This window comes from Symphalangus syndactylus, chromosome 9 (assembly GCF_028878055.3).
Source record: "Symphalangus syndactylus isolate Jambi chromosome 9, NHGRI_mSymSyn1-v2.1_pri, whole genome shotgun sequence".
Classification (NCBI taxonomy): domain Eukaryota; kingdom Metazoa; phylum Chordata; class Mammalia; order Primates; family Hylobatidae; genus Symphalangus; species Symphalangus syndactylus.
Window position 1 is genome coordinate 55,295,817 of NC_072431.2, and position 26,389 is coordinate 55,322,205.

A 26,389-nucleotide genomic window follows, 5' to 3' on the forward strand; every position below is an offset into this window, starting at 1 on the left:
GCTACTCAGGAGGCTGAGGTGGGAGGATCCCTTGATCCTGGAAGTTGAGGCCACAGTGAACCATGATCATGCCACTACACTCCAATCTGAAAATACTATTTTGTAAATACTACTAATTAGTAAATACTTTAGTAATTTGTAAATACTTTAGTATTTTTAAAATACTAAGTATTTTAATATTTAGCACAACTATATAATTGCACAAAATCTGTAATTAATTAGTATTTTGTAATAGTTATTTACTAAGTACTGCTACTCAGTAAATATGTTAGCATTTTGTAAGTAGTCATTTGCTAAGTACTGCTACACAGTAAATACTTTCATATTATGTAAGTAATCATTTGCTAAGTATGGCTATTAAGTAAGTGTTTTAGTATTCTGTAGGTAGTCATTTGCTAAGTACTGATACTCAGTAAATGCTTTAGTATTTTGTAAGTAGTTATTTACTAAGTAGTAGTACTTAGTAAAGACTTAGTAGCAGTATTTACAAAGTAGTTCTTTCTAGCTCATAAACAAAGGATAGCAAAACAGTAAAGATAGGAAATACTTGTCTATTTGTACAGGTTTACAAGCTACGTAGTTAATTCTTTGCCATGACTACGGTTTAAGTTTATGTAATGAGCACTCAGGAATCCAATTGCAAGCAAAAACCTGTCTTCTATCTCTTCTGCTCATATTAAGGTATGGGGTTACTTTGCAAACACTTAATAAGACAGATGAAATTGGAATCACCAGGCTGGTTTCCACCTGGCCTGTTAATTTATTCACTGGAAAGACTCTTCATTTGCATACGTTTTCATGGGTTTCAAAAAGTCAACTTTTTTTTGGTGGTGGGTATAGATTTTGACATTGTTTTCCTAGGGGCTCTACAATGAATGTAAATCTATTCACCTTAAATTATTATGTTTTTGAGGCAGGGTCTTGCTGTGTTGCCCAGGCTGCCATACAGGGGAGCGATCATGGCTCACTGCAGCCTCGACCTCCCCAGGCTCAGGTGATCGTCCCACCTCAGCCTCCTGAGTAGCTTGGACTACAGGTGCATGCCACCATGCCCAGCCAAGTTTTTTTCATTTCTTTCTTCTTTTTTCTTTGTAGAGATGGGGTCTCACTATGTCGCCCAGGCTGGTTTCCAACTCCCGGGCTCAAGCGATTTGTCTGCCTCAGCCTCCCAAAGTGCTAAGATTATGGGTGTGAGTCACTGCGCCTGGCCCTTAAATTATTTTTAAATCATAAAGTATTTCAAACATAAGGAGAATACTGAGCAACATAATACCTGTGCACCTGCCACCTCACTTTATCAAGTCGTGGTATTACTTGCATGATGGCTTTTTCATACAAGTTTGAGACCAGCCTGGCCAACATGGAGAAACCCTATCTCTATCAAAAATGCAAAGAATGAGCTGGGCATGGTGATGCACACCTGTGATCTTAGCTACTCAGGAGGCTGAGGCAGGAGGATCACTTGAGCTTGGGAGGCAGAGGTTGCAGTGAGCCAAGATCGCACCACTGCACTCCAGCCTGGGTGATAGAGTGAGAACCTGTCTCAAACAAACAAACAAACAAACCAAAAAACCAGATTTTTTGAAGCTCCTTCACAAGTGATCTCAGGAGGAGACGGAAGTCAAGGACAATTTTAACTTCAAGAGAAAGATGTACCCTCACAGTAAAGGTGACCTCTGACTGACACAGGGTCTCTGGGCTCTAAATCAACAGAGAAAAGATTGGTTACTTGATTCACTGGTCTGATATTTCTGCCAACAGAATAGGATGAAGAGGCCCTTTGTCTTAGAGGTGTACACTGCACCCAAACCTTTACCCCGCAGCTGTTTCTTAGAGCTCAGTGCTGAGCGGAGTAGAGAACTCACCTGAATGTCAGATCAGCCTGTGGACTGAGCTCCATTCATAGGATAAGCAGTAGCTGAGCTCTGAAGGCTGAAAGCCCATCTCTGATGTCTGTTGCCCCCTCCTCCCCATCCCCTGCCTCCTCCATTCATTCATTCAACACACATTTACTGTGTCCTGTGACACAGGCACTGTGTTAGACAACAGGAACCAGAAGATGACTCTAACAGAGTCCTGGCCTCAAGAAGGTCACTTTCCTTCATAGGAGGGAGGGCATGGTGGCCCGTGCCTGTAGGCCCAGCTATATAGGAGGCAGAGGCAGGAGGATCGCTTGAGCCCAGGAGTTAGAGGCTGCAGTGAACTATGACCAAACCACTGCACTATAAACTGAGCAACAGAGCAAGACTCTGTCTCAAACTTATATATGTGTAAATATATGTGTGTGTGTATACATATATATACATATATACATAGATATACATATATATACATATATACATAGATATACATATATACACATATATATATACATATATACATAGATATACATATATACACATATATATACATATATATACACCCTTGATAGGGAGGAGACAGACATATATGACAACCTATGTCCACAACCACCTAGCCTGAAACTGTGACTTTTTTTTTCTTTTTTTTTGAAGACAGAGTCTCACTTTGTAGCCCAGGCTGGAGTGCAGTGGCACAATCTTGGCTCACTGCAAATTCCAACTCCCAGGTTCAAGTGATTCTTGTGCCTCTGCCTCCAAAGAAGCTGGGATTACAGGTGCTTGCCACCACACTTGGTTAATTTTTGTATTTTTTTTTAGTAGAGACAGGGTTTCACCATGTTGGCCAGGCTGGTCTCAATCTCTTGACCTCACGTATCTGCCCACCTTGGCCTCCTGAATTGCTGGGATTACAGACGTGAGCCACTGTGCCCGGCTGGAACTGTGACTTTCTACTTGGAACTGAGTTCCCTTTCCAACACCAAAATGTGTCTTTCCCACAGCTCATTCCCTTGGAATTTGAGTTCGCAAATTCTTTGTGCAAAACATCTAACTTCTATTTCTATAACTGAACTTGATTTGAATTCCCATTGCGCTGGGAGTCGGAATCTTAATTATGTCAGGTAATTAAGCAACCTCTTCTCCCTTCTTACCATAGGCTGGGGGAGAGAGTCGAGGCCCCAGATGGGACTGGAGTATTCTCAGTCCGAATAGTGAACACAGAGTCATCCTCAATCCTCTCTACTCCCGTGGTCTTGAGGGGCCACTGCTACCTCCTCCTGGTCCTGACCTTGAGGCTTCTCAGCACTGGCTTTCTCTGAATTCCTTCTGTGCACAAGTAAATCGTTCAGCTTCTTCCAGAACCAATAAGGATTTCTCGCCCAGATACTCCTGTTCCGTGGTTACTCTACTGTTACTGAACCATGCTTGACCCAGAGGGGAACTCTGCAAAGCTCACCACCTCCCCCAGCTTCACCGGGAAGAAAGACACACACACCCTCTTCTTTGAGACCTCCAAACCTATGTGGGTGTCTGTCATCACTACCACTCCTGCCTCGTACCCGTGCACACCCAAGGACTGTGTTAGGAGAGGCGGATGCATTGATGTCTAAGCGTTCTTGCATCCTTAACTTTGAAACCATAAAAGCATGTTCTTTTCTTTGATCTCTGGATGTTTCATTTTGTTTTTTGTCATCTCCCTCTTTTGATGCCTCCTGCAATGAATTGTATGTGGGAGGAAGGGAGAGGCAAACACGTACAAGGACACAGAGGTATCCTGGGAGAAACTGTGACTCATACTATAAAATATTAATCTCACTTATATAGCACCTTGTATTTTATTTCTTTTTATTTATTTATTTATTTTTTGAAGCAGAGTCTCACTCTGTCACCCAGGCTGGAGTGCAGTGGCGCAATCTCAGCTCACTGCAACCTCCGCCTCCCAGGTTCAAGCAATTCTCCCGCCTCGGCCTCCCAAGTAGCTGGAACTACAGGCGACTGCCATCACGCATGGCTATTTTTTTTATTTTTATTTTTTAGTAGAGACAGTGTTTCACCATATTGGGCCTCAAACTCCTGACCTCAAGTGATCTGCCAGCCTTGGCCTCCCAAAGTACTGGGATTATAGGCATAAGCCACCACATCCAGCCAAAACGCGTATTTCTAATGGAATAATTTCACGCACTAGAGCAAGCTAATTGGGAAAGTCAATAGCAAGGAACAGTAGCAATCGTTTATGAAATAATGATTAGGTGCTGGCACTTGATCCACATTCATAGTCCCATTTAATTCTTCAAGTGAAATTCTCACTTGGCAGGAATTTACTATTAGCCATTTTCCAAATAAGAGATAGAGACGAGAGAGTCTCTATCTCTTCTTTGGTGCAAGGAGATTGGTGCAGTCGGTGAATGGCAAAAGTGGATATATACCCAGATCTGTCTCAAGTCCGAATTCCAACTCATCACTTCCCTAAATGTGGTCTATTCTGCCAGGCTGGATAAGGGAAGTGGTTCTGCTTCCAAACTTAATATGTGACAGATAAGGCAATCTAAACCAAAGTCTTCTTGAGTTTGGTCAAACTATATGCTGCCAAGGCTTGAATCTGAATAACTGCAACAAGCCATTCCAACTATGCCACACCCACACAACTCAAAGGCAAGGGAATCCCAGGCGACAAGGTACAGGAACAGCCACTCTGGGGAGTCTACCTCCTCTGATATTGCTCCCGTGGCACACACAGTGCCCCATCTGCATCCAGACCTGCGCTGAAGGAATGGGGGGAAGGGGCAAACATTGTAGGTGTGGGTGATCCAATGGTCACTTGAGGTCTCTCAAACAAGGACTCTGTAGATGATAATGGGCCAAACGGAATGCACATCTGCCCCTAAATGTGTTTCTTTTCTTTCTTCTTTCTTTTTTTTTTTTTTTGAGACAGGGTCTTGCTCTGTTGCCCAGGCTGGAGTGTAGTGGTGCAGTCTTGGCTCACTGCAACCTCCACCTACTGGGTTCAAGTAAATTCTCCTGCCTCAAGCTTCCCAAGTAGCTGGAACCACAGGCATGTGTCACCACGCCTGGCTAGTTTTTTGTATTTTAGTAGAGACGTGGCTGGTCTCGAACTCTGGGCCTCAAGTGATTCACCCACCTTGGCCTCCCAAAGTGCTGGGATTAGAGGCATGAGCCACCATGCCCAGCGTTGTTTCTTTCTAAATGAGGCTTCCTCTGTGTCTTTACATTTCCTTCTACAAAAAAACTGCCATGCTGGGCACAGCGGCTTATGCCTATAAACCCAGCACTTGGAGAGCCCAAGGCCAGTGTATCACTTGAGCCCAGGAGTTCGAGACAGCCTGGGTTAACATAGTGAGACCCCAGCTCTACGAAAAATTTAAAAATCAGCCAGCCATGGTGGCATGCACCTGTGGTCCCAGCTATTCGGGAGGCTGAGGTGGGAGGATCACTTGAGCCTAGGAGTTCTAGGCTGCAGTGAGGTCTGATCTGGCCACTGCACTCCATCCTGGGCAACAGAGCAAAGTGCTGTCTTAGAATATAATACTTTTTTTTTTTTTTTTGAGACAGAGTCTCGCTCTGTCCCCTAGGCTGGAGTGCAGTGGCACGATCTCGGCTCACTGCAACCTCTGCCTCCTGGGTTCACGCCATTCTCCTGCCTCAGCCTCTCCGAGTAGCTGGGACTACAGGCGCCTGCCACCACGCCCGGCTAATTTTTTGTATTTTTAGTAGAGACGGGGTTTCACCATGGTCTCGATCTCCTGACCTCGTGATCCGCCCGCCTCGGCCTCCCAAAGTGCTGGGATTACAAGCGTGAGCCACCGCGCCCGGCCTAGAATATAATACTTTTTAAATAAACTAAAAACAAAACAATGGGCCAGGTGTGGGTGGCTCACATCCGTAATCCCAGCACTTTGGGAGGCCAGGTGAGGCAGAATAGGGAATGAGGGTAACCAAGGATTAAGGCATAAACAAAAGAACAGCAGGTGCAGCCAGTTCTAGGCAAGATTAGGCAGCATAGAGGCCACGTGTTTATTCCATCAATCAGAGGCTGATTGACGGCGGGGGGCGGGGCGGGGGGAGGGTGACAGCCTCTGATTGACTGGGGGCGGGTGCGCAAGTCTCCACTCCAGCCTCTGATTGGTCACAGGCCAATCCTTCAGGGGGTGTAACCAATCGGAGGCTTCTAACGGGCACCTAGGGGCGTTACCTATTATTCCAGCTTAATAAACATCCTAATGGGGGCTATTGAGCCCTTTGCTCTATCCCGCTCCTACTTTGTGAATTGTACTTTGGCTTCAATAAATCTCTCTCTTCCTTTCTCCGGTTTTTTCTTTTGTTTCTTTTCGTTGCTTTGTTCTTTTGTTACTTTGCGCATTGCATTTTGTTCAATCCTTTGTTCAACACGCCAAGAAACTGGGCAATCCACGGTCAAGACCTTCCATCCAGTAACAGAGGCAGGAGGATCCCTTGATGCCAAGAGTTCGAGACCAGCCGGGGCAACAAAGTGAGACCCTATCTCTACTATCTATCTATCTGTTTATTTTTTAATTATCTGGGCATGGTGGTGCATGCCTGTGGTCTCAGCTACTCCTTAGGCTGAGGTGGGAAGATCGCTTGAGCCCAGGAGTTGGAGGCTGCAGTGAGCTATGATGGCACCACTGCAGTCCAACCTGGGTGACAAAGCGAGATCTTGTCTCTAAATTAAATTTAAAACAATACCACCAAAACAACAACAGGTTGGGCGGTGGTGTCTCACGCCTATAATCGGAGCACTTTGGGAGGCCGAAGTGGGAGGCCATTTGAGGCCAGGAGTTCGAGAGCAGCCTGGGCAACACAGATCCCACCTCTACAAAAAAATAAAACTGGCCTTGGTGGCGCGCGCCTGTAATCCCAGCTACTTGGGAGGCTGAGGCAGGGGGATTGCTTGAGTCTCGGACGTTGAAGCTGCAGTGAGCTGAGATCGCGCCACTACACTCCAGCCTGGATGACAAACTGAGACCCTATCAGAAAAAAAAGTGCCCCGCTCAGTTTTTCCTGAAACGCGCAGCCCTCGCCTGCAGCCAGGAGAGAACTCCGCGAGCAGCAAAACACAAACTCGGCCAGGAAACAGACAAGGCCACCGGGGGGTGCCAGAAGGGGACGGTGCGAGGCGGGTTCTTCTTCCGGGCCGGCGGCGAGCGCTTCCGGGGCGGTGGCGACGGAGGCGGAAGTGCGGTGTTCTAGCCGGTGGCTGCTGTCTCTGGGCGGGCCGTGGGAGGTTCCCGAGGTGGGGGCCGGGCCGGGATGGCTGCAGCGGCGGCCGGTGCCGGGAGCGGTCCCTGGGCGGCCCAGGAGAAGCAGTTCCCCCCGGCGCTGCTGAGTTTCTTCATCTACAACCCGCGCTTCGGGCCGCGCGAAGGAGAGGTATGCGGAGGGGGTGGCAGGCGGGCAGGCGGCGTCGGTGCTCCCCGGGAAGGTGGCCCTGTGGTTCTGCCCACCTCGAGCGGCACTGACCTAGCCTGCGTTGTGCCAGGTGCGAGTCTGGGCCGGGGGCTGCGGTGGGGACCTGACAGCAGGCAGGGACCGCTTCAGGTCCTGGGTCGATGGAATAAAGCTCCGTCGGGTCTCTGTCACTCCACACCCCAGGTTGAGGCTCTTTGCGCTTTGCTTTGCGTCAGTTCTGGGAAATTTAAATTGAACTTGGCTTTGTTAAGTGCGTAGTCCCCAACTAGAAGCGTGGAACCAGGGTGGCAGACGCTAGCCTTCAAATGATGCAAGCCTGCCAGGACTCTGTAAAAGTTTTCGCCCAAATGAGGAAATAAATTCCGGGAGGGGTGTGTGTGTGTGTGTGTGTGTGTGTAGGGGTGTGTGTGTGTGTAGGGGTGTGTGTGTGTGTGTTTTCTGAGGTGGGGACGGCGACTTTCTCGAAGGGTGTGTGTGTGTGTGTGTGCGCGTAGGGATGTGTGTGTGTGTGTGTGCATGTGTGTGTGTTTTCTGAGGTGGGGACGGCGACTTTCTCGAAGGATGTCCGCAGCTGTGTTTTGTTACCAGCAAGTCAGAGTTCTTTTAAAGACTGTCCAGGCTGGGCGCTGTGACTCACGCCTGTAATCCCAGCACCTTAGGAGGCGAAGATGGGAGGATTACTTGAGGCCAGGAGTTCCAGACCAGCCTGGGCAAGATAGCAAGACCCCCAACTCTACAAAAAAAAAAAAAAAAAAAAAACGAAAAATGAGCCAGGCGTGGTGGCACGCACCTGTAGTTCCAGCTACTCGGGAGGCTGAGGCCAGAGGATTGCTTGAGCCCCAGTGATTGAGGCTGCAAGTGAGCTGTAATTGCGCCACTGCACTCCAGCCTGGGCAACAGAGACCCCATCTCCAGAAAAAGAGAAAAAAAAAAAACTGGTCAGTTCAAATGCCTGGGAACTGGCTGGATTTAATTTTCAGGGAGCTATGTGTCTGCAGATGTGCACACCTTTATTTCTTACAAGCATTGCTGTATTACAAATTAGCACTAGGAAAGAAATCTGGAGACTTGAGTTTTCATAAAAATTACCTGGTGCTGCTTCATATGTGACTTATTGACTATCGAAATTGCCTTTCTGGCTGGTGGGCAGTATTTGCACAATGATGAGATAATTCCTGTTATTCTTATTATTTTAAATAATAGAGACGTCTCACTGTGTTGCCCATGCTGGTCTTGAACTCCTGAGCTCAAGTGATCCTCCCGCCTCAGCCTCTGAAAATGCTGGGATTACAATTCCTGTTTTTCTAAAACCGGTTTTTGTTTCGTTTTGTCATTAGCATGTGCGACACAAGAGGTCGACATTGAACTTAACGTTTTCAATAGCTAAGATGAAATGTTTCTATTCATGTTGTGCTTCTGTTTCCTCATGTTTCAGGAGGAAAATAAGATTTTATTTTATCATCCAAATGAGGTAGAAAAGAATGAAAAGATTAGAAATGTCGGATTGTGTGAAGCTATTGTACAGTTTACAAGGTAATACCTCTAAGTGTGCCTTTTAGCGTTCAGTGAATTCTTAAAACTTCTGCTGGAGAATTGTCCCAAACATATTTTTTTAACCTTTGTAGGACCTTTAGCCCATCAAAACCTGCAAAATCTTTACATACACAGAAGAACAGACAGTTCTTCAATGAACCAGAAGAAAATTTCTGGATGGTCATGGTATTTACATACACAGTGTATCTTTCTGAAATTGTATGGTAAAGTTATGGGTAATCTTTACTATTCAGAATTTAGGAAAGTTCTCTGGCTGTTGCATCCAAGTAAAATTAAAATAAAATTGGTTGCAATTCTAAAATCAAGTTCTTCCTATTTGCTTTATTCATTCTTGGGGCTATTTTAAGAAGTTGTGTTTCTGGTGCTGTAGCATGTTCAAAGTTTTTAAATTAAGGCAAAATAAAAAACATGGTCTAATGAATTCATTGTATAATTTCAGTTTATCAAACTTTGTAGGTTGTTCGGAATCCTATAATTGAAAAACAGAGTAAAGATGGAAAACCAGTTATTGAATATCAAGAGGAGGAGTTGTTGGTAATGTGTCATTGTTGGTTTATTTTTTTTAATGTATTGCTGAGTATGTTGAATGCCTTACTTGGTCGGATTTAAACTACGTGGCTTTTGCGGAAGTTTCTCGGGGTATATAGCAAAGGTTTATGTTTATCATTTACATTAGCACAATATTTTAAAAATATATATGCACCCTATCTCACTAATACCTTCTACTCTTCGTCTATATTGAAAGCCCTCCTAAAGTAAGGCTTACTGATTCACAAATTAGAATTTAAACACTTCTGGCTGGGAACAGTGGCTCACACCTGTAATCCTAGTAGTGTGGGAGATTGAGGCAGGCAGATTACTTGAGGTCAGGGATTCAAGACCAGCCTGGCCAATATGGCGGAACCCTGTCTCTACGAAAACTACAAAAACTGGCCAGGGATGGTGGTGCACACCTGTCATCCCAGCTTCTCAGGAGGTCTGAAGCAGGAGAATCGCTTGAACCGGGGAGGCAAAGGTTGCAGTGAGCCAAGATTGCACCACTGTGTTCCAGCCTGGACAACAGAGCGAGACTCCATCTCAAAAAAAAAAAAAAAAAAAGAACGTAAACACTTTTTTTCAGCACATAGCTATTGTGGGACCAAGTTTATAAACATTACACTGTTTAGCCAAGAGTCAATGTACCTTTGCCATCTATCCAATAGACATTGTTTTTCCCTTGAATTGTGATCTGTGCTGTGTTTTCGTGTTTGCAGGACAAGGTTTATAGTTCGGTGCTGCAGCAGTGCTACAGCATGTACAAGGTAAGCACGGCATTCTTTTTGAACTGAGAGTCCAACCAGTTACCCCTATTTATAGGCTCCAGGGTGGTTTAAAGAGAAATCTGGAAATGACTGCAAAGTGACTCTGTGTTTGTCTTAGAGAAGACAATGAGGCCTTTGAAACAGGTAGTGAGGTTTACGCCTACACTTAATCAGTAAGGATTGAACTCCCTTCTCTTTTCTCAGCCTTATAGTAGGAATGTGTCCCCATTGATGAAAAAGTGTGTCTGTGTCCTTAAGGAATGTACAGAATGCAGATAATTTTATGATTTAAAAATTTCAGTGAGGCAGGGCACAGTGGATCACACCTGTAATTTCAGCATTCTGAGAGGCTAAGGCGGGAGGATTGCTTGAGCCCAGGAGTTCAGGACCAGTCTGGGCAATATAGCAAGACCCCATCTCTACAAAAAATTTTTAGAAAAGTTAGCCAGGTATCATGGTCCATGCCTGTAGTCCCTGCTACCTGGGAGGCTGAGGTGGGAGGATCGCTTGAGCCCGGGAGGTCAAGGCTGCAGTGAACTGTGATTGCACCACTGCACTCCAGCCTGGGTGGCAGAGCGAGATTCCATCTCAAAAAAAAAAAAAAAAAGGATAAAATTTTGATGATTCCATTCATTAACAGAACACTGAAAAATAAACAGAAATGTGGGTGATATTCTGTATGTAAATTGAAACTTCAGAGTAAGTTGAAATTTTTGAAAGATGCCTAGAGCAATTAGGTGGTTTCATAAATGAGACAGCATCACTTAACAGTATTTTTTGTAACATATTTTTAACTCAAGTTTTCTCATGTAAACTCTGTTGGAAAGAACTGGGGGATTTAATGAGCTGAATTAATAATCTAAAGGAAAAAAAGAACTTGTTATACTGAAAAAGTGAGCATAGGAAACTTATTTTTTTTTTCTGCAATCTTTTACCTCACTAGCTTTTTAATGGTACATTTCTGAAAGCCATGGAAGAGGGAGGTGTCAAGCTTCTGAAAGAAAGATTAGAGAAATTCTTCCATCGGGTAAGTATTTTGAATTTCATTTATAACTTTAGTAAGCATTCAGCAGGTCTTTAGAGAAGTATGGACAGACAAGTTTGTTTCTTATATACAAAAAACCCAGAACTTGAAAGTGGCAGAGTCTGAGATGGACCGTGGCAAAACTGGAGCAGCAAGGAAACACATGAGGCGTGCGCTCTGGAACCCTCCCTCCAGCTGTGGTGTAAGGCAGAGCTTCCTGCGTTCGCCCGGGGCTCATAAAGAGTCCTGGAGACATCGGCCGGGCGCGGTGGCTTACGCTTGTAATCCCAGCACTTTGGGAGGCCGAGGCGGGCGGATCACGAGGTCAGGAGATTGAGACCACGGTGAAACCCCGTCTCTACTAAAAATACAAAAAATTAGCCGGGCGTGGTGGCGGGCGCCTGTAGTCCCAGCTACTCGGAGAGGCTGAGGCAGGAGAATGGCGTGAACCCGGGAGGCGGAGCTTGCAGTGAGCCGAGACTGCGCCACTGCACTCCAGCCTGGGCGACAGAGCGAGACTCTGTCTCAAAAAAAAAAAAAAATGAGTCCTGGAGACATCGTTTGGCCTCCCTGTGTTTTACCTGCCTGCATCTGTCCTTCTGGGCTTACTCAGCAGCCGTCTTTTGTGTGATAGATTAGTTGATAAGGAAAACAATTATTGGAGTTGCACATTCTTAGGGGTTGGTTCTGTTCACTAAACGGGCATAAACTGTCTTTTTTTTTTTTTTTTTTTTTTGGAGACGGAGTCTCGCTCTGTCACCCAGGGTGGAGTGCAGTGGCGCAATCTCGGCTCACTGCAAGCTCCGCCTCCCGGGTTCACGCCATTCTTCTGCCTCAGCCTCTCTGAGTAGCTGGGACTACAGGCGCCCGCCACCACGCCCGGCTAATTTTTTGTATTTTTAGTAAAGAGAGGGTTTCACCGTGGTCTCGATCTCCTGACCTCATGATCCGCCCGCCTCGGCCTCCCAAAGTGCTGGGATTACAAGCATGAGCCACTGCGCCCGGCCAACTGTCTTAATGTAAGTAAGAGTTATTGGCCGTGACAGACTTTGTCAGATTAGCGATTAGGGAGATTTGTTCCAAGTGCTGTCCTCTTTCATTGTAATTGAATTTTGCATGTTTCACCCTACCTGGTCAAGCTCAGTTTATCTTTTTTTTAAAAGGAAACAAAGAGACAGGATCTTGTCTTGGCTGTTTTCCCCAGGCTGGTCTCAAGTGATCTTCCCTCCTCGGCCTCCCAAAGTGCTGGGGTTAAAGGCATGAGCCAACTTGCCCAGCGCAGTTTATCTTGAAGAAACAATTCTCAATTTATTTTCTTCTGAAAATACCTTCTGTATCTATTTTTGAATTCAACTTTCTCTCTAAAACAGCTTTCATAGCTATTTTTGAATTTGTTTCTTTGAATTACTTTTCTTTGTTGTTTTGTCATTTTAGTGACCACAATTATCCACTCACATATTATCTTCTGGTTTCTGTTCTTGTCCTCATTTCTCTCTTACCCATCAACGTATGGATAGAACTGTTGTCCTGACTACCTATCATTTAGACATGATTTTAGTATGAGATGGCACTCTCAGCTGGGCGTGGTGGCTTACACCTGTCATCCCAGCACTTTGGGAGGCCAAAGTGGGCAGATCATGAGGTCATGAGTTCGAGACCAGCCTGGCCAACATGGTGAAACCTCATCTCTACTAAAAGTACCAAGAAACTAGCTGGGCGTGGTGGTGCACGCCTGTAATCCCAGCTATTCTGGAGGCTGAGGCAGGAGGATCGCTTGAACCCAGGAGGCAGAAGTTGCAGTGAGCCGAGATTGCACCGTGGCACTCCAGCCTGGGTGACAGAGCAAGACTCCATCTCGGGGGAAAAAAAGATGGCACTCTCTGTAGTATTAATGGTCCCTCATTAGGTTAATCTAATTTGAAGGGCACTAATGCAAGGAATTAAATACTTTTCTCTTATTTTTGAGACAGAGTCTCACTCTTGTCACCAAGGCTGGAGTGCAGTGGTATGATCTTGGCTCACTGCAACCTGCGTCTCCCAAGTTCAAGTGATTCTCCTGTCTCAGCCTCCTGAGTAGTTGGGATTACAGGCTACCACGCCCGGCTGATATTGTGTTTTTATTAGAGATGGGGTTTTGCCATGTTGGCCAGGCTGGTCTCAAACTCCTGACCTCAAGTGATGTGCCCACCTTGGCCTCCCAGAGAGCTGGGATTATAGGCGCTAGCCGCCGTGCCTGGCCAGGAATTAAATACTTGAAAGTGCTAGGTGGGCACAGTGGCTCATGCCTGTATTCCCAGTGCTTTGGGACGCCTAGACACGCGAATCACAGAGGCCAGAAGTTCAAGACCAGCCTGGGCAACATAGCAAGACCCTGTCTATATTAAAAAAAAAAAAAAATTTTTGGCCAGGCACGGTGGCTCACACCTGTAATCCCAGCACTTTGGGAGGCCAAGGCAGGCAGATCACGAGTCAGGAGATTGAGAGACCATCCTGGCTAACATGGTGAAACCCCATCTCTACTAAAAATACAAAAAAATAGCCGGGCGTGGTGGCAGGTGCCTGTAGTCCCAGCTACTCAGGAGGCTGAGGCAGGAGAATGGCGTGAACCTGGAAGGCGGAGCTTGCAGTGAGCTGAGATCGCGCCACTGCACTCCAGCCTGGACAACAGAGCAAGACTCTGTCACAAAAAAAAAAAAAAAAAAAAATTTGAAACAGTAAAACACAATACTGAATAAACATTAACTAGGTATGTTTGAACTTTGTATCTTGGAATTGGTACTGAGTTGACACTCAGTTACGCATGTCTTCGCCACGGTCTCGTTGTTGCACTGTTTGCTAGTATGTAATTGTACCATAAATATGAGTCTGACATAAGATTATTTTCAGTTATCAAGGAGCAGTATATTCCGTGTACTATTAGTAAATTTTATGCCTTTTTTTCCCACAGTATTTGCAAACACTACATTTGCAGTCATGTGACCTACTTGACATTTTTGGTGGAATCAGCTTCTTCCCATTGGATAAAATGACTTATTTGAAAATCCAGTCCTTTATTAATAGAATGGAGGAAAGCCTGAACATAGTCAAATATACTGCTTTTCTCTATAACGATCAGCTTATCTGGTAGGTACACCCCAAGGCATGGTATTAAAAGAAGAAATTAAGATAATAAAAACAGCAGTGACTGGATTGATGACAGGTTGTCAAACAGGAACTTGCAGCAGGGAGGATGGGTAGGAAGCATCTTCATAGATATTGTCAAAATAAAGCAGTGATTATTTAAAGCAGAACTAGGGTGATTTGGGTTAAAATTTCCAAGCAGAGGAGTTGAAAACTGGTTGCATGAAAGATGAAAGGCTGGGCGTGGTGGCTCACACCTGTAATCTTAGCACTTTGGGAGGCCGAGGCGGGCGAATCACGAGGTCAGGAGTTTGAGACCAGCCTGACCAACATAGTGAAACCCCATCTCTACTAAAAATACAAAAATTAGCTAGGCATGGTGGCGCATGCCTGTAATCCCAGCTACTCAGGAGGCTGAGGCAGGAGAATCGGCTTGAACCTGGGAGGCAGAGGTTGCAGTGCAGTGAGCCGAGATGACACCGCATCACCCCAGCCTGGCAACAGAGAGTCTGTCTCCAAAAAAGAGAGAAAATGTTCCTATCAAGTAAGGTTTAGGAATCCTGTTTTTATTTTGGAGTTTTTCTGAAATGATAAATGTGAAAAGCAGAATTTTTATACCTTTTTTTTTTTTTTTCTTATAGAGATAGGGTTGACTGTGTTGCCCAGGCTGGTCTCAAACTCCTGGCCTCAAGCGATCCACCCATCTCGGCCTCCCAAAGTGCTGGGATTACAGGCATGAGCCATTGCACCTACTTTCTTTTAAAGAAGCTAGATTTCTTTTTTTTAATCCAAGAAATCCAAAGTGTTATATAAACCAGGAAATTACCTGCTATCATGAAACTGTTTGTGTCCTGCAGTAGGAAAAACGTGGGCACAAGACTGCCCAGCATACATGACCCTTGAGAGCTGGGTGGCAACCAAGGTTATGCACTTTTGGTCTAGAGTAGGTGGACAGAAGCCATCGAGGCATAGCAGGGAGTGGCCGGCCCTCCTGCAGCTGTTCCTCGACCCTCAAGTTTGATGTTCCCATTGACTACAGCCCACTTTCTTTTTTTTTTTTTTTTTTTTTTGGAGACAGAGTCTCACTCTGTTGCCCAGGCTGGACTACAATGGTGCAGTCTTGGCTCACTGCAACCTCCGCCTGCCGAGTTCAAGCGATTCTCCTGCCTCAGCCTCCCAAGTAGCTGGGATTACAGGCACGTGCCACCACACCCGGCTAATTTTTGTATTTTTAGTACAGACAGGGTTTCACCATGTTGGCCAGGCTGGTCTTAAACTCCTGACCTCAGGTGATTCATCTGCATTGGCCTCCCAAAGTGCCGCGATTACAGGTGTGAGCCACCGCACCTGGCCTAGCCCAGTTTCTTAATTAGGGTTGTGGCCATATTTTACTACTATAACGTGAGTTCAGCTAATAGAAAAGGCAAAACTAGTTCCCCTAAAATTTACCTTCCCTGCCAAAATCTTGTAGCTCCATTTTAAGAAGAGAAACAAGTTACTGTAAAGAAATTTGAATCCAGTTAATAAACAACTTGGTGGGTTTCCACATGAACTTTATCTCCTAGGAAGACAACACAAATTTCAGGTGAAACCCATCTACTTTTTTTTTTGTTTGTTTTTGAGATGGAGTTGCTTTCTGTTGCCCAGGCTGGAGTGCAGTGGCATGATCTTGGCTTGCTGCAACCCCTGCCTCCTGGGTTCAAGCAATTCTCCTGCCTCAGCCTCTCGAGTAGCTGGGATTACAGGTGCTACACCGCAACACCCAGCTAATTTTTTTGTAGAGACGGGGTTTTACCGTGTTGGCCAGGCTGGTCTCGAACTCCTGACCTCAAAGGATCCGCCCACCTCAGCCTCCCAAAGTGCTGGGATTACAGGTGTGAGCCACTGTGCCCGGCCTCTACCTACTTTCTAATTTGACAAATAGTTTATCAGGCAACCTTACACTGTACTGACTCCGCTATAGTTGCTTTCTGTGATACGCACACGATGTTACTAAAGTGAAATACTGCCGTGAAATGTAGGAGATGGGAGGATAGTTCTGCTTCTGTAGCATCAGGTCTGCAGAGGGAGTGGCTCCTCCGCAGATGAAAATGACAGGAAGTGCTTGCAAGTTACACGCATCCACGGTGATAGGGAGATGTAGTGTGACAAGCCAGAATCCAGCAGCAGTGGCCCATGCCCTTGTTTCCACCGAAAAGAGAAGGGTAGCTGAGAATTCTGATCTCTGGGACGGAACACAAGCCCTGCCATGGGTGCAAACTCCTGAGAGTGAGGAAGAGTGAAGGCTTAGAGCAGAGGGTCCTCCAGGAGCTCATTCTGGGAGACCCTGGGGCCAGAGTGACCAGCAGGGTTGGCCCTTGGAAGCCTGGAGTCACAGGACAATCTGGCGCCCAGCTCCAGGGATCCTGTTGGCATTGTCATCTTGGAATAGCATCCGAGGGGTTGAGCAGGGCACAGCTGTGGTGGCTGCACAGAACTGTTCTGTTGTCACCTCCAGTGTGCTCATGGGGAAAGGTCAGTCCCAGGAAGTAGCAACAAAAAGAACCTTCAAGAAAAACAGCATGTTACTCCAGGTGCGAACACTTAACACCTGTCATCCCAGCACTTTGGGAGACTGAGGCAGGAGGATCACCTGAGGCCAGGAATTGAAGACCAGCCTGGGCAACATAGTGAAACTGTATCTCTAGAAAAAATGCAAAAAAAAAAAAAAAATTAGCTGGGCATCGTGGTGTGCACTTAACAGTCCCAACTACAGAGACTACAGAGGTTGAGGCCGGAGAATCACTTGAGCCTGAGAGTTTGAGGTTGCAGTGACCTATGATAGCACCACTGTACTCGAGCCTGGGTGACAGAACAAGACCCTGTCTAAGAAAAAGAAAAACATGTTTTGATGGAATTGCTTATTCCAAAGCTGTTATATTTAAATACCAAGAAAGACTTTTAAGCCAGGCGCGTGTGGCACATACGTATAGTCCCAGCTACTGGGGAGGAGGAGGCAGAAGGATCGCTTGAGCCAGGAGTTACCTGGAGACCAGCCTGGACAATATAATGAGGCTCTGTCTCTACCAAAAAGGAGAAAAAAAAAGAATTTGTCACAAGGAGAGTATATATTACCCTTAAGTATTTACTTAGTATACTGTTTTGATTTTTTTTTTGAGACAGAGTCTCACTTGCTCGGTCGCCCAGGCTAGAGTACAGTGGCGTGATCCTGCAGCTCACTTCAACCTCCGCCTCCCAGGTTCAAGCGATTCTCATGCCTCAGTCTCCCAAGGAGCTGGGATTAGAGGTGCATGCTATCAGGCCTAGCGAATTTTTATATTTTTTAGCAGAGACGGTGTTTCGCCATGTTGGCCAGGCTGGTGTTGAACCCCTAACCTCAGGTGATCTACTCACCTTGGCTTCCCAAAGTGCTGGGACTACAGGCGTGAGCCGCCGCACCCTGCCACCTTCACATTTCAGTGATCTTGAATAGAAAACCCCCAGATCCAGCCTCATTGTCTGTCTGTCTCCTTTTAAAAAACCACTTCCAGAGTCTGATGCCTGCTAGTTTCTCTGTGCTTTTTCCACATGCTGCTCCTTCCTGCCTCATTTCAGATCAGATGGTTTGCCTGAAAGCTTGTTTTTCTCCTCCTTTTTCTTTTTTTTTTTTTTTTGAGATGGAGTCTCGCTCCGTCACCCGGGCTGGAGTGCAGTGCCGCAATCTCGGCTTACTGCAAGCTCTGCCTCCCGGGTTCACGCCATTCTCCTGCTTCAGCCTCCAGAGTAGCTGGGACTACAGGCACCCGCCATGACGCCCGGCTAATTTTTTTGTATTTTTAGTAGAGACGGGGTTTCACTGTGTTAGCCAGGATGATCTCGATCTCCTGACCTTGTGATCCACCCGCCTCGGCCTCCCAAAGTGCTGGGATTACAGGCGTGAGCCACCATGCCCGGCCTTTTCTCCTCCTTTTTCTACACCGAGATCCAGAGAATTAAAAATCCATGTACATTTCTGAGACCTAGGATCACATTCCCTGTCTACAGCACACCCGTATTTTCCCAGGGGACTAGGGGAGAGACTGGCATTCCATGTAACCCAGGAAGCTAAGAGACACCTGTTCCTAAAATGAAACAGTGTGGCTTTGGAGGTTTCCTGCATAATCCTACACAGAGTTCAACCAGAGAGTCCGATCCCTTGTGACTTTTTATCTCAAATGGCATCTAAAATTCAGGACTACGTAGGAGTAGCCTTTTGCAGGTCAAGATCAAGTTCCACTGCCTGGACTCAAGTTTAACTCTTTACCTTCCTGAACTTCACAGTCAGGTGGTGAGCCTCTTGATATAATGTTAAGGGAAAAAAAGCACCGGTAGTCCCAGCTACTCAGGAGGCCGAGGTGGGAGGTTTGCTTGAGCCTAGGAATCGGAGGCTGCAGCAAGCTGTGGTCACACCACTGTAATCCAGCCTGGGTGACAGACAAGACTCATCTCTTGAAAAATGAAAAAAGAGGCCAGGCACGGTGGCTCACATATGTAATCCCAGCACTTCAGGAGGCTGAGGCAGGAGCACTACTTGAGTCCAGGAGTTCGAAACCAGCTTGGCAACGTAGCAAGATCCCCATCTCTACATAAAATACAAAAATTAGCTGATGGTGGTGCATGCCTGTAGTCCCAGCTAGTCCGGAGGCTGAGATGGGAGGACCACTTGAGCCCTGGAGGCCGAGTCTGCAGTGAGCCATGATCGCACCACTGCACCCAGCCTGGGTGACAGAGCAAGACCTTGTTTCAAAAAAAAAAAAAAAAAAATTTTTTTTTTTTTAATAAAAAATGAGCTTTATCCAGGGCTTCAAATTCTTTGGAAAAGTTTGACAAAGTATACCACGTAAATTCAGATTTACCTTAATGCTAAGAATTATGTTTAGGAAAAAGGAAGCTCATTTTGATCTCAGGTAGAAAAACAGATTGCTTTGAGTTTTATGTAGCTTTAGACTTTAAAAAGTTAGAATTTATTCTGTGTTACTAAAAATGACTTAGGAAAAAAAATTTTTAATGAGCTTTATCACAGCGGTGGAAGGACAAAAGACGATTGGAAACATTTAACCCAGTGCTTTTCTGATGTTGCAGGAGTGGATTAGAACAAGATGACATGAGAATTTTATACAAATACCTTACCACCTCCCTTTTTCCAAGGCACATCGAACCTGAGGTATGATGGGTACCATAGCTGCGCACACTTACCCACATCCAGGGGCACAGAGAGGGCGGGTGGAGTGAGATGGTGGTGTGTGGGGGCATTTCTGATCGTCACTGATGTATGTTTTGTCTTAGTGTGATATTTATGTCGCTGTGTGTCAAGTAGCACAGAAAACCACATGCAGCTCTCCTCCAGTGTGTAACCCTCAGATGTGATACGGAAAGCATCGTTTTGTGTGTATGTGTGTTGGTTTTTTGTGTGTTTTGTTTTTGTTTGTTTTTTGAGATGGAGTCTCGAACTTTCGCCTGGGATGGAGAGGTTCAAGTGATTCTCCTTGCCTCGGCCTCCCAAGTAGCTGGGATTACAGGCACCCGCCACCACGCCCAGCTAAGTGTTTTGTATTTTTAGTAGAGACAGGTGTCACGATGTTGGCCAGGCTGGTCTCGAACTCCTGACCTCGTGATCTGCCCACCTTGGCCTCCCGAAGTGCTGGGATTACAGGCGTGAGCCACGGCCCTCAGTCCAGAAAGCATGTTTTTAAGAGGGGTGAGTCATTGAGTAGAGGAAAATTGGATTTTATTTTACTTTTAGTTTATATATTTATCTTATTTATTTATTTATCTTATTTATTTATTGAGACAGAGTTTTGTTCTTTTCACCCAGGCTGGAGTACAATGGTGCAATCTCAGCTCGCTGCAACTTCCGCCTCTTGGATTCAAACAATCCTCCTGCCTCAGGCTCCTGAGTAGCTGAGATGACAGGCGCCTGCCACCATGCCTGGCTAATTTTTGTATTTTTAGTAGAGACGGGGTTTCACCATGTTGGCCAGGCTGGTCTTGAACTCCTGACCTCAGGTGATTGACCCGCCTCAGCCTCCCAAAGTGCTGGGATTACAGGCATGAACCACCACTCCCGGCCAAAAAACTGGATTTTAGATCGGGTTCTAGGAACCTTTCAAATGCCAGTGATCTTTAAAACAACCTGTGTAGTCTTTTCCTCTATCAACAGGAGACCTAATTTTCAGTAGATGTTTTAGTGCCTACCTGGCTTTCCACTCTAGTACTTAATTTCCCGGTTTCCTGCAGAGAACTTTCAAATGATATCATTGTGTTCTCTGCAAAGTATTTTCAGAGCTTAACACACAAAAATCATTTTGGCTCAGTTGAACTCACTCTCTTCGTTTGTTCGTTCCCTCTCTCTTGTCCTTCCTCTTCTCTCTCCAATTTTTTTTTTAGAGACGAGGTCTCACTGTGTTGACTCAGCTGGTCTGAAACTCCTGGGCTCAAGCGGTCCTGCCACCTCAGCCTCCCAAGTAGCTGAGACTACAGGTGTGTGCCACCACACCTGGCTAATTTTTTGTAGAGATGGGATCTTGCCATGTTGCCCAGGCTGGTCTCAAACTCCTGGGCTCAAGTAATCCGCCTGCCTCAGCCTCCCAAAGTGCTGGGATTATAGGCGTGAGCCACCTCACCTGGGCAAAAATTTAAAAACTAGCCAGGTGTGGTCACACATGCCTATATCAGGAGGCTGAGGTGGGAGGACTGCTTGAGCCTAGGAGTTCGAGGCTGTAGTGAGCCATGGTCATGCTGCACACATGCCAGCCTGGGCTACAGAACAAGATCCTGTCTCTAAAAGAAAGACAAATGGCATGGAACCAGCTAGTAGATAATGAATGCTGTTTTTCAAAGCTTGGAAAATAAAAAGTCTGATAAGTCATTCTCGCCATTAAATGTATTTGCAGTTAGCAGGAAGGGATTCTCCAATAAGAGCAGAAATGCCAGGAAATCTTCAACACTATGGAAGGTAGGACTTCTGTTCTTTGATTTATGATACTGTGTTTTGTTTTGTTTGTTTGTTTGTTTTTTTGACTCAGAGTCTGGCTGTGTTACCCAGGCTGGAGTGCAGTGGTGCGATCTCGACTCGCTGCAACCTCTGCCTCCCAGGCTCAAGTGATTCTCATGCCTCAGCCTCCCGAGTAGCTGGAACTACAGGCACAAGCCACTATGCCTGGCTAATTCATTTTGTATTTTTAGTAGAGACATGGTTTTGTCATGTTGGCCAGGCTGATCTTGAACTCCTGACTTCAAGTGATCCACCTGCCTTGGCCTCCCAAAGTGCTGGGATTACAGGTGTGAGCCACCATGCCTGGCCTGTTATCTTTTTGGTAAAGATAATATGGACATTGAAATATCTTTGTGCCATCTGATTGACAGTGATCAACAAAGGAAAGTTTATTGTTTCCAATGAGTTAAACTGACTTTAGCATACCCCCCCCTTTTTTTTTTTTTTTTTTTTTTTTTTTTGAGATGGAGTGTCTCTCTGTCACCCAGGCTGGAGTGTGGAGTACAGTGGCATGATCTTAGCTTACTGCAGCCTCCGCCTCCTGGGTTCAAGCAATTCCCCTGCCTCAGCCTCTTGAGTAGCTGGGATTGCAGGTGCCCACCACCACGCCCAGCTGATTTTTGTATTTTTAGTAGAGACGAGGTTTTGCCATGTTGGCCAGGCTGCTCTTGAACTCTCCTGACTTCAGGTGATCCACCCACCTCTGCCTCCCAAAGTGCTGGGATTACAGGCGTGAGCCACCATGCCCGGCCAGCATATTCTGATATGGTGTTTTCCAAATAGCACCTGGCATCAAAAGCAACCGGTGTATATTAAGTAGGAATGTGTTGTTCTGTTTCTAGATTCCTGATTCTAATTGACCTCGTTGAATCAAGTCATGTCTGTTCTTGCTTTTAAGATTTCTTACCGGACCCTTGAACCTTAATGATCCAGATGCAAAATGCAGATTCCCCAAAATTTTTGTAAATACAGATGACACTTATGAAGAGCTCCATTTAATTGTTTATAAGGTAACAACTTTTTTTTCCCTCCAGCGTTACTAATACTGAAGTCGATCTTTCTTGCAGGTGTACACGAGTGCGTGTGCAAACCTCTTAAATGTTTCTTAGAAAAGATGTTGGAAGTTCTGATTATGGTAAAACTCAAAATGGGTGTTCCTCCAGAGTAATAAGTTTATTTTCAGCTCCTTTTAAACAGTTTTATTAGTGAAGGAGGAACTGTTTAAGATTGTGATTCAGAAATGTGTGAAGTCCCGCGTGCTCTCAAGCCAAAGTCTGTCAGAGGTTGGTGCTGCCTGTTCTCGAAATGGCTCCGGATGGGGGCCGTGGCCATGTGTCTGTGCATATGCTGGTTTTGCTCTGATTTTAAAGCTGTGGGCTTGCTCATTCCATAAGGATCGTATTTGGTTGCTGTCAGGACGTCGTCTTGTAAAGATATGTACTAGGTTGTGTTTCTAATTAAAGGCAGTTTTTGGTTCAAGAAAGAAGATGGAGCATGCACATGTGTTTCTCTTCTTTCCTGCCTTAGGCTGTGGAGAAGTTTTCATTTATAAAGGCTCAGAAATGATGCTGTGGGGGAACAGGAAGGAGCAGGATGTGTCAGGATGAGGGAGTCCTGTCCCTCTCTGGCAGGTAGACGGGACTTGTAAGCCATGCCTGATAGAGGGCAGTGCCGGAGCAGGCCTGGAATACGAATGGCAACCCTGCACTAAGGCAAGGACCCACAGCCCTGTGGAAGCCCAGAGAAGCTCCTGACTTGGAGGAGGTCACCTGAGGAGTCCGAGTGGGGACTGGGCCTAGAAAGGTGGGGAAGGGAAGTGAAGTGTGGCAGAGAGGCCAGTCAGCCTCCCCTTCCCCCATCCTTGCACAGACAGGCCCACGGCTGAGCATCCGTCCCTGGGTGACAACTGAGGGTCTGTTCAGAGAAAGGAAACAGTCTGAAGAGACCCAGAGTGGCTAACGTGGATGTCTGCCCCTGAGAATGAGGCCCTGCTCATTCTTGAATTTCTGTGTCCTAGATGGAACTGAGACCTTCATCCTGCACTCAGAGTGAAGCCTCCATCTCTGGTCAGCCTTCTGGTTCCCTCATTGTTAAATACAGCTGCAAAACAAAACTAGAGGTCTCAAACGAAAAATGATTCCAAGGACAGACAAGAACTTTAAAAAATTAGTATCCACTAATTAGAAGAGTTGTATCTATTAATATAAAATTGAAATGGGCCAGGTGCAGTCCCAGCACTTTGGGAGGCCAAGGTGGGAGGATCTCTTGAGGCCAGGAGTTGGAGGCCAGCCTAGGCAACACAGTAAGACCCTGTGTCGACAGAAAAATGTTTAAAAATTAGCCAGGCGTGGTAGTGCTCGTAGGTAGTCCCAGCTACTCAGGAGGCTGAGGCAGGAGATCCACTTGAGCCCAAGAGCTGGAGGCTGCAGTGAGCTATGATCACACCACTGCATTCTAGCCCGGGTGACAGAGTGAAACCCTGTCTCAAAAATAATGAAACTGGCATCAACAGTTTCATATCCAGCACCAGACATTATGTGACAGTGGAAGAGAGACTTTCAAAGTTCTGAGAGAAAATGAATTTAAGCATACAGTTCTTTGCCATGCCAAGCTGTCAACCACAGATAAGACAAAAGAAAGACATTAGCCGGGGCATGGTGGCTCACGCCTATAATCCCAACACTGGGAGGCCGAGGTGGGCAGATCACCTGAGGTCTGGAGTTCGAGACCAGCCTGGCCAACATGGGGAAACCCTGTCTCTACTAAAAATACAAAAAAGCCAGGCGTGGTGGTGCACGCCTGTAATCCCAGCTACTCCGGAGGCTGAGGCAGGAGAATCACTTGTACCCAGGAGGCGGTGGTTGCAGTGAGCTGAGCTTACGCCACTGTGCTCCAGTCTGGGCAACAGAGCAAGACTCTGTCTCAGAAAAAAACACGTTAAACATGAAAAGCCTCAAAAAGTTTACCCTCATGCACCCTTCCTCAGGGTGTTACACAGGGTCATCCATCAGCAGAATAAGTGAGCACACTAAGAAAGAACACTTGGGAATCCAGAACAGTAGTTCTCACTCATGAGATGGTACAAGGAAATCTTGGGGTGATCAGGCTCTTCACGTCTGCTGGCGACGCCCCACCTCCAGCACCTCCGTGACAGAGCAGGAGGTGGAAGGGCTCTAGGGTTCAAGCCGCCAAAATAAAAAGATGTTTTGTTCATCACATGGTGGCTTGAGAGAGTCAGTTAAAGCTGGGCTGTGATAGGCTGGCAGGGAAGGGGAGATTCCAGGAAGAGCATACAGAAAGATGTGGTCTGAAAAAGCAAACCAAAATGTGGGAGGTGTAATTTAGAGCAGGAGTTGGAGTAGGAAGACTGTCCGTTTGTGTATCAGTCGAAAATTCAAGACCTTGGCCGGGCGCGGTGGCTCAAGCCTGTAATCCCAGCACTTTGGGAGGCCGAGGCGGGCGGATCACGAGGTCAGGAGATCGAGACCATCCTGGCTAACACGGTGAAACCCCGTCTCTACTAAAAATACAAAAAATTAGCTGGGCGTGGTGGCGGGCGCCTGTAATCCCAGCTACTCAGGAGGCTGAGGCAGGAGAATGGCGTGAACCCGAGAGGTGGAGCTTGCAGTGAGCCGAGATCGTGCCAGTGCACTCCAGCCTGGGGGACAGAGAAAGACTCCGTCTCAAAAAAAAAAAAAAAAAAAAAAAAAAAAAAAGAAAATTCAAGACCTCATCTCAAGAAAAAAATCATTCTCCTTTGACCCAGGTAATGACTGAACTCTCCATAACCCTGGTGTGTAATATGCTGTTGGCTGCATTTCTATTTTTAGAGTCAATCTACAGACATAATTTAGGGTGTGATATGGGATTGTGGCTATGTTAAAGGGTCCTTATCTCTTTCTTAATGACTTTGAGATACAATGCACGTACCATACAGCTCACCCTCGTACACTTAAAATGTGCAGTTCAGTGATTTCTAGTTGCAAAGCTCATGAGTCTCCAAAACCATCCTCCCTTCTGACACCCACTGCGAGTTTGGGAGTCCCCATGACCACCTTTAGGGTAAGAGTTTGCTAGAAGTACTACAGGACTCAGAAAAGGCTTTCTACAGCAGTACCCCCAAGCCAAAGGCCATGTGTCCCAAAACCCCCGGGAGGTGCCTGAAACCGGGGACAGTACCAAACCCTTCACATACTGTGTTTTTTCCTGTACATACATGCCTGTGATAATGTTTAATTTATAAATTCAGTACAGTAAGAGATTAATAGCAATAATAAGGCTGGGCACAGTGGCTCACACCTGTCATCCCAGCACTTTGGGAGGCCGAGGCAGGCAGATCACTTGAGGCCAGGAACTTGAGACCAGCCTGGCCAGAGTGATGAAACCCTGCCTCTAGTACAAATACAAAAATTAGCCAGGCATGATGGCATGCACATGTAATCCCAGTTACTCAGGAGGCTGAGTCAGGAGAATCTCTTGAACCTGGGAGGCAGAGGTTGCAGTGAGCCAAGATTGTGCCACTGCACTCCAGCCTGGACAACAGAGTGAGACCCCATCTCAAAAAAGGTAGTAGTAATCATAATTGGACAATAACAATATGCTGCGATAAAAGTAATGTAAATGTGGCTTGCTTCCCCCTTACCTCAATATTGTATTATGCTGTCCCTCACGTAACAGAAACCATGGGAAGCAAAACCAGGGATGAGGAAGAATGACTGCACTCCCAGCTGCGTTTTATTACAGTGGAAGAATACAGGTTAAAATCAGCCCGGGGAAGAGGCATGTGGGGCAGGGCCCAGGAGCCACCAATGGAAGGACCAGGAGTCCTTCCATTTGCTTTAGGTTGGTTTGATTTTTTGGGTTTTTGTTTTTGGTTTTTTGGTTTTTGTTTGGTTTTTTGACATGGAGTCCCGCTCTGGTGTGAACTTCCGGCTGTCCTCTCCCATTGGGGTCATGCAGACAGCACAGTGCGTGTTTCCCCATCGAGGATGTATGGCCGTCTCTATGGAGTGTTGCCGTCCAGGGAAGCTCACCTGAGCCTCGAGATCCAGAGTTTTTATTGGGGATTGGCCAC

The 26,389-nt window shown here is 46.2% G+C and overlaps 1 protein-coding gene across 6 annotated transcripts in view; it reads left to right on the forward strand.

The window, feature by feature from the left end:
* Positions 1-7,036: 7,036 nt before the first annotated feature.
* LOC129489535 (vacuolar fusion protein CCZ1 homolog B) overlaps positions 7,037-26,389 on the forward strand; it is a 29,009-nt gene continuing 9,656 nt past the window's right edge. The window contains exons 1-10 of one of the 6 annotated variants that reach the window (XM_055292253.2): positions 7,037-7,265; positions 8,740-8,837; positions 8,930-9,023; positions 9,315-9,392; positions 10,112-10,159; positions 11,103-11,186; positions 14,131-14,306; positions 19,404-19,485; positions 21,215-21,276; positions 22,214-22,325. In XM_055292253.2, the coding sequence (XP_055148228.1) occupies positions 7,146-7,265; positions 8,740-8,837; positions 8,930-9,023; positions 9,315-9,392; positions 10,112-10,159; positions 11,103-11,186; positions 14,131-14,306; positions 19,404-19,485; positions 21,215-21,276; positions 22,214-22,325 (954 nt within the window). In that variant the 5' untranslated portion in view covers positions 7,037-7,145. The remainder of the gene's footprint in view (positions 7,266-8,739; positions 8,838-8,929; positions 9,024-9,314; positions 9,393-10,111; positions 10,160-11,102; positions 11,187-14,130; positions 14,307-19,403; positions 19,486-21,214; positions 21,277-22,213; positions 22,326-26,389) is intronic. The other 5 variants (XM_055292252.2, XM_063646092.1, XM_055292254.2 and 2 more) reach the window with 5 other exon arrangements.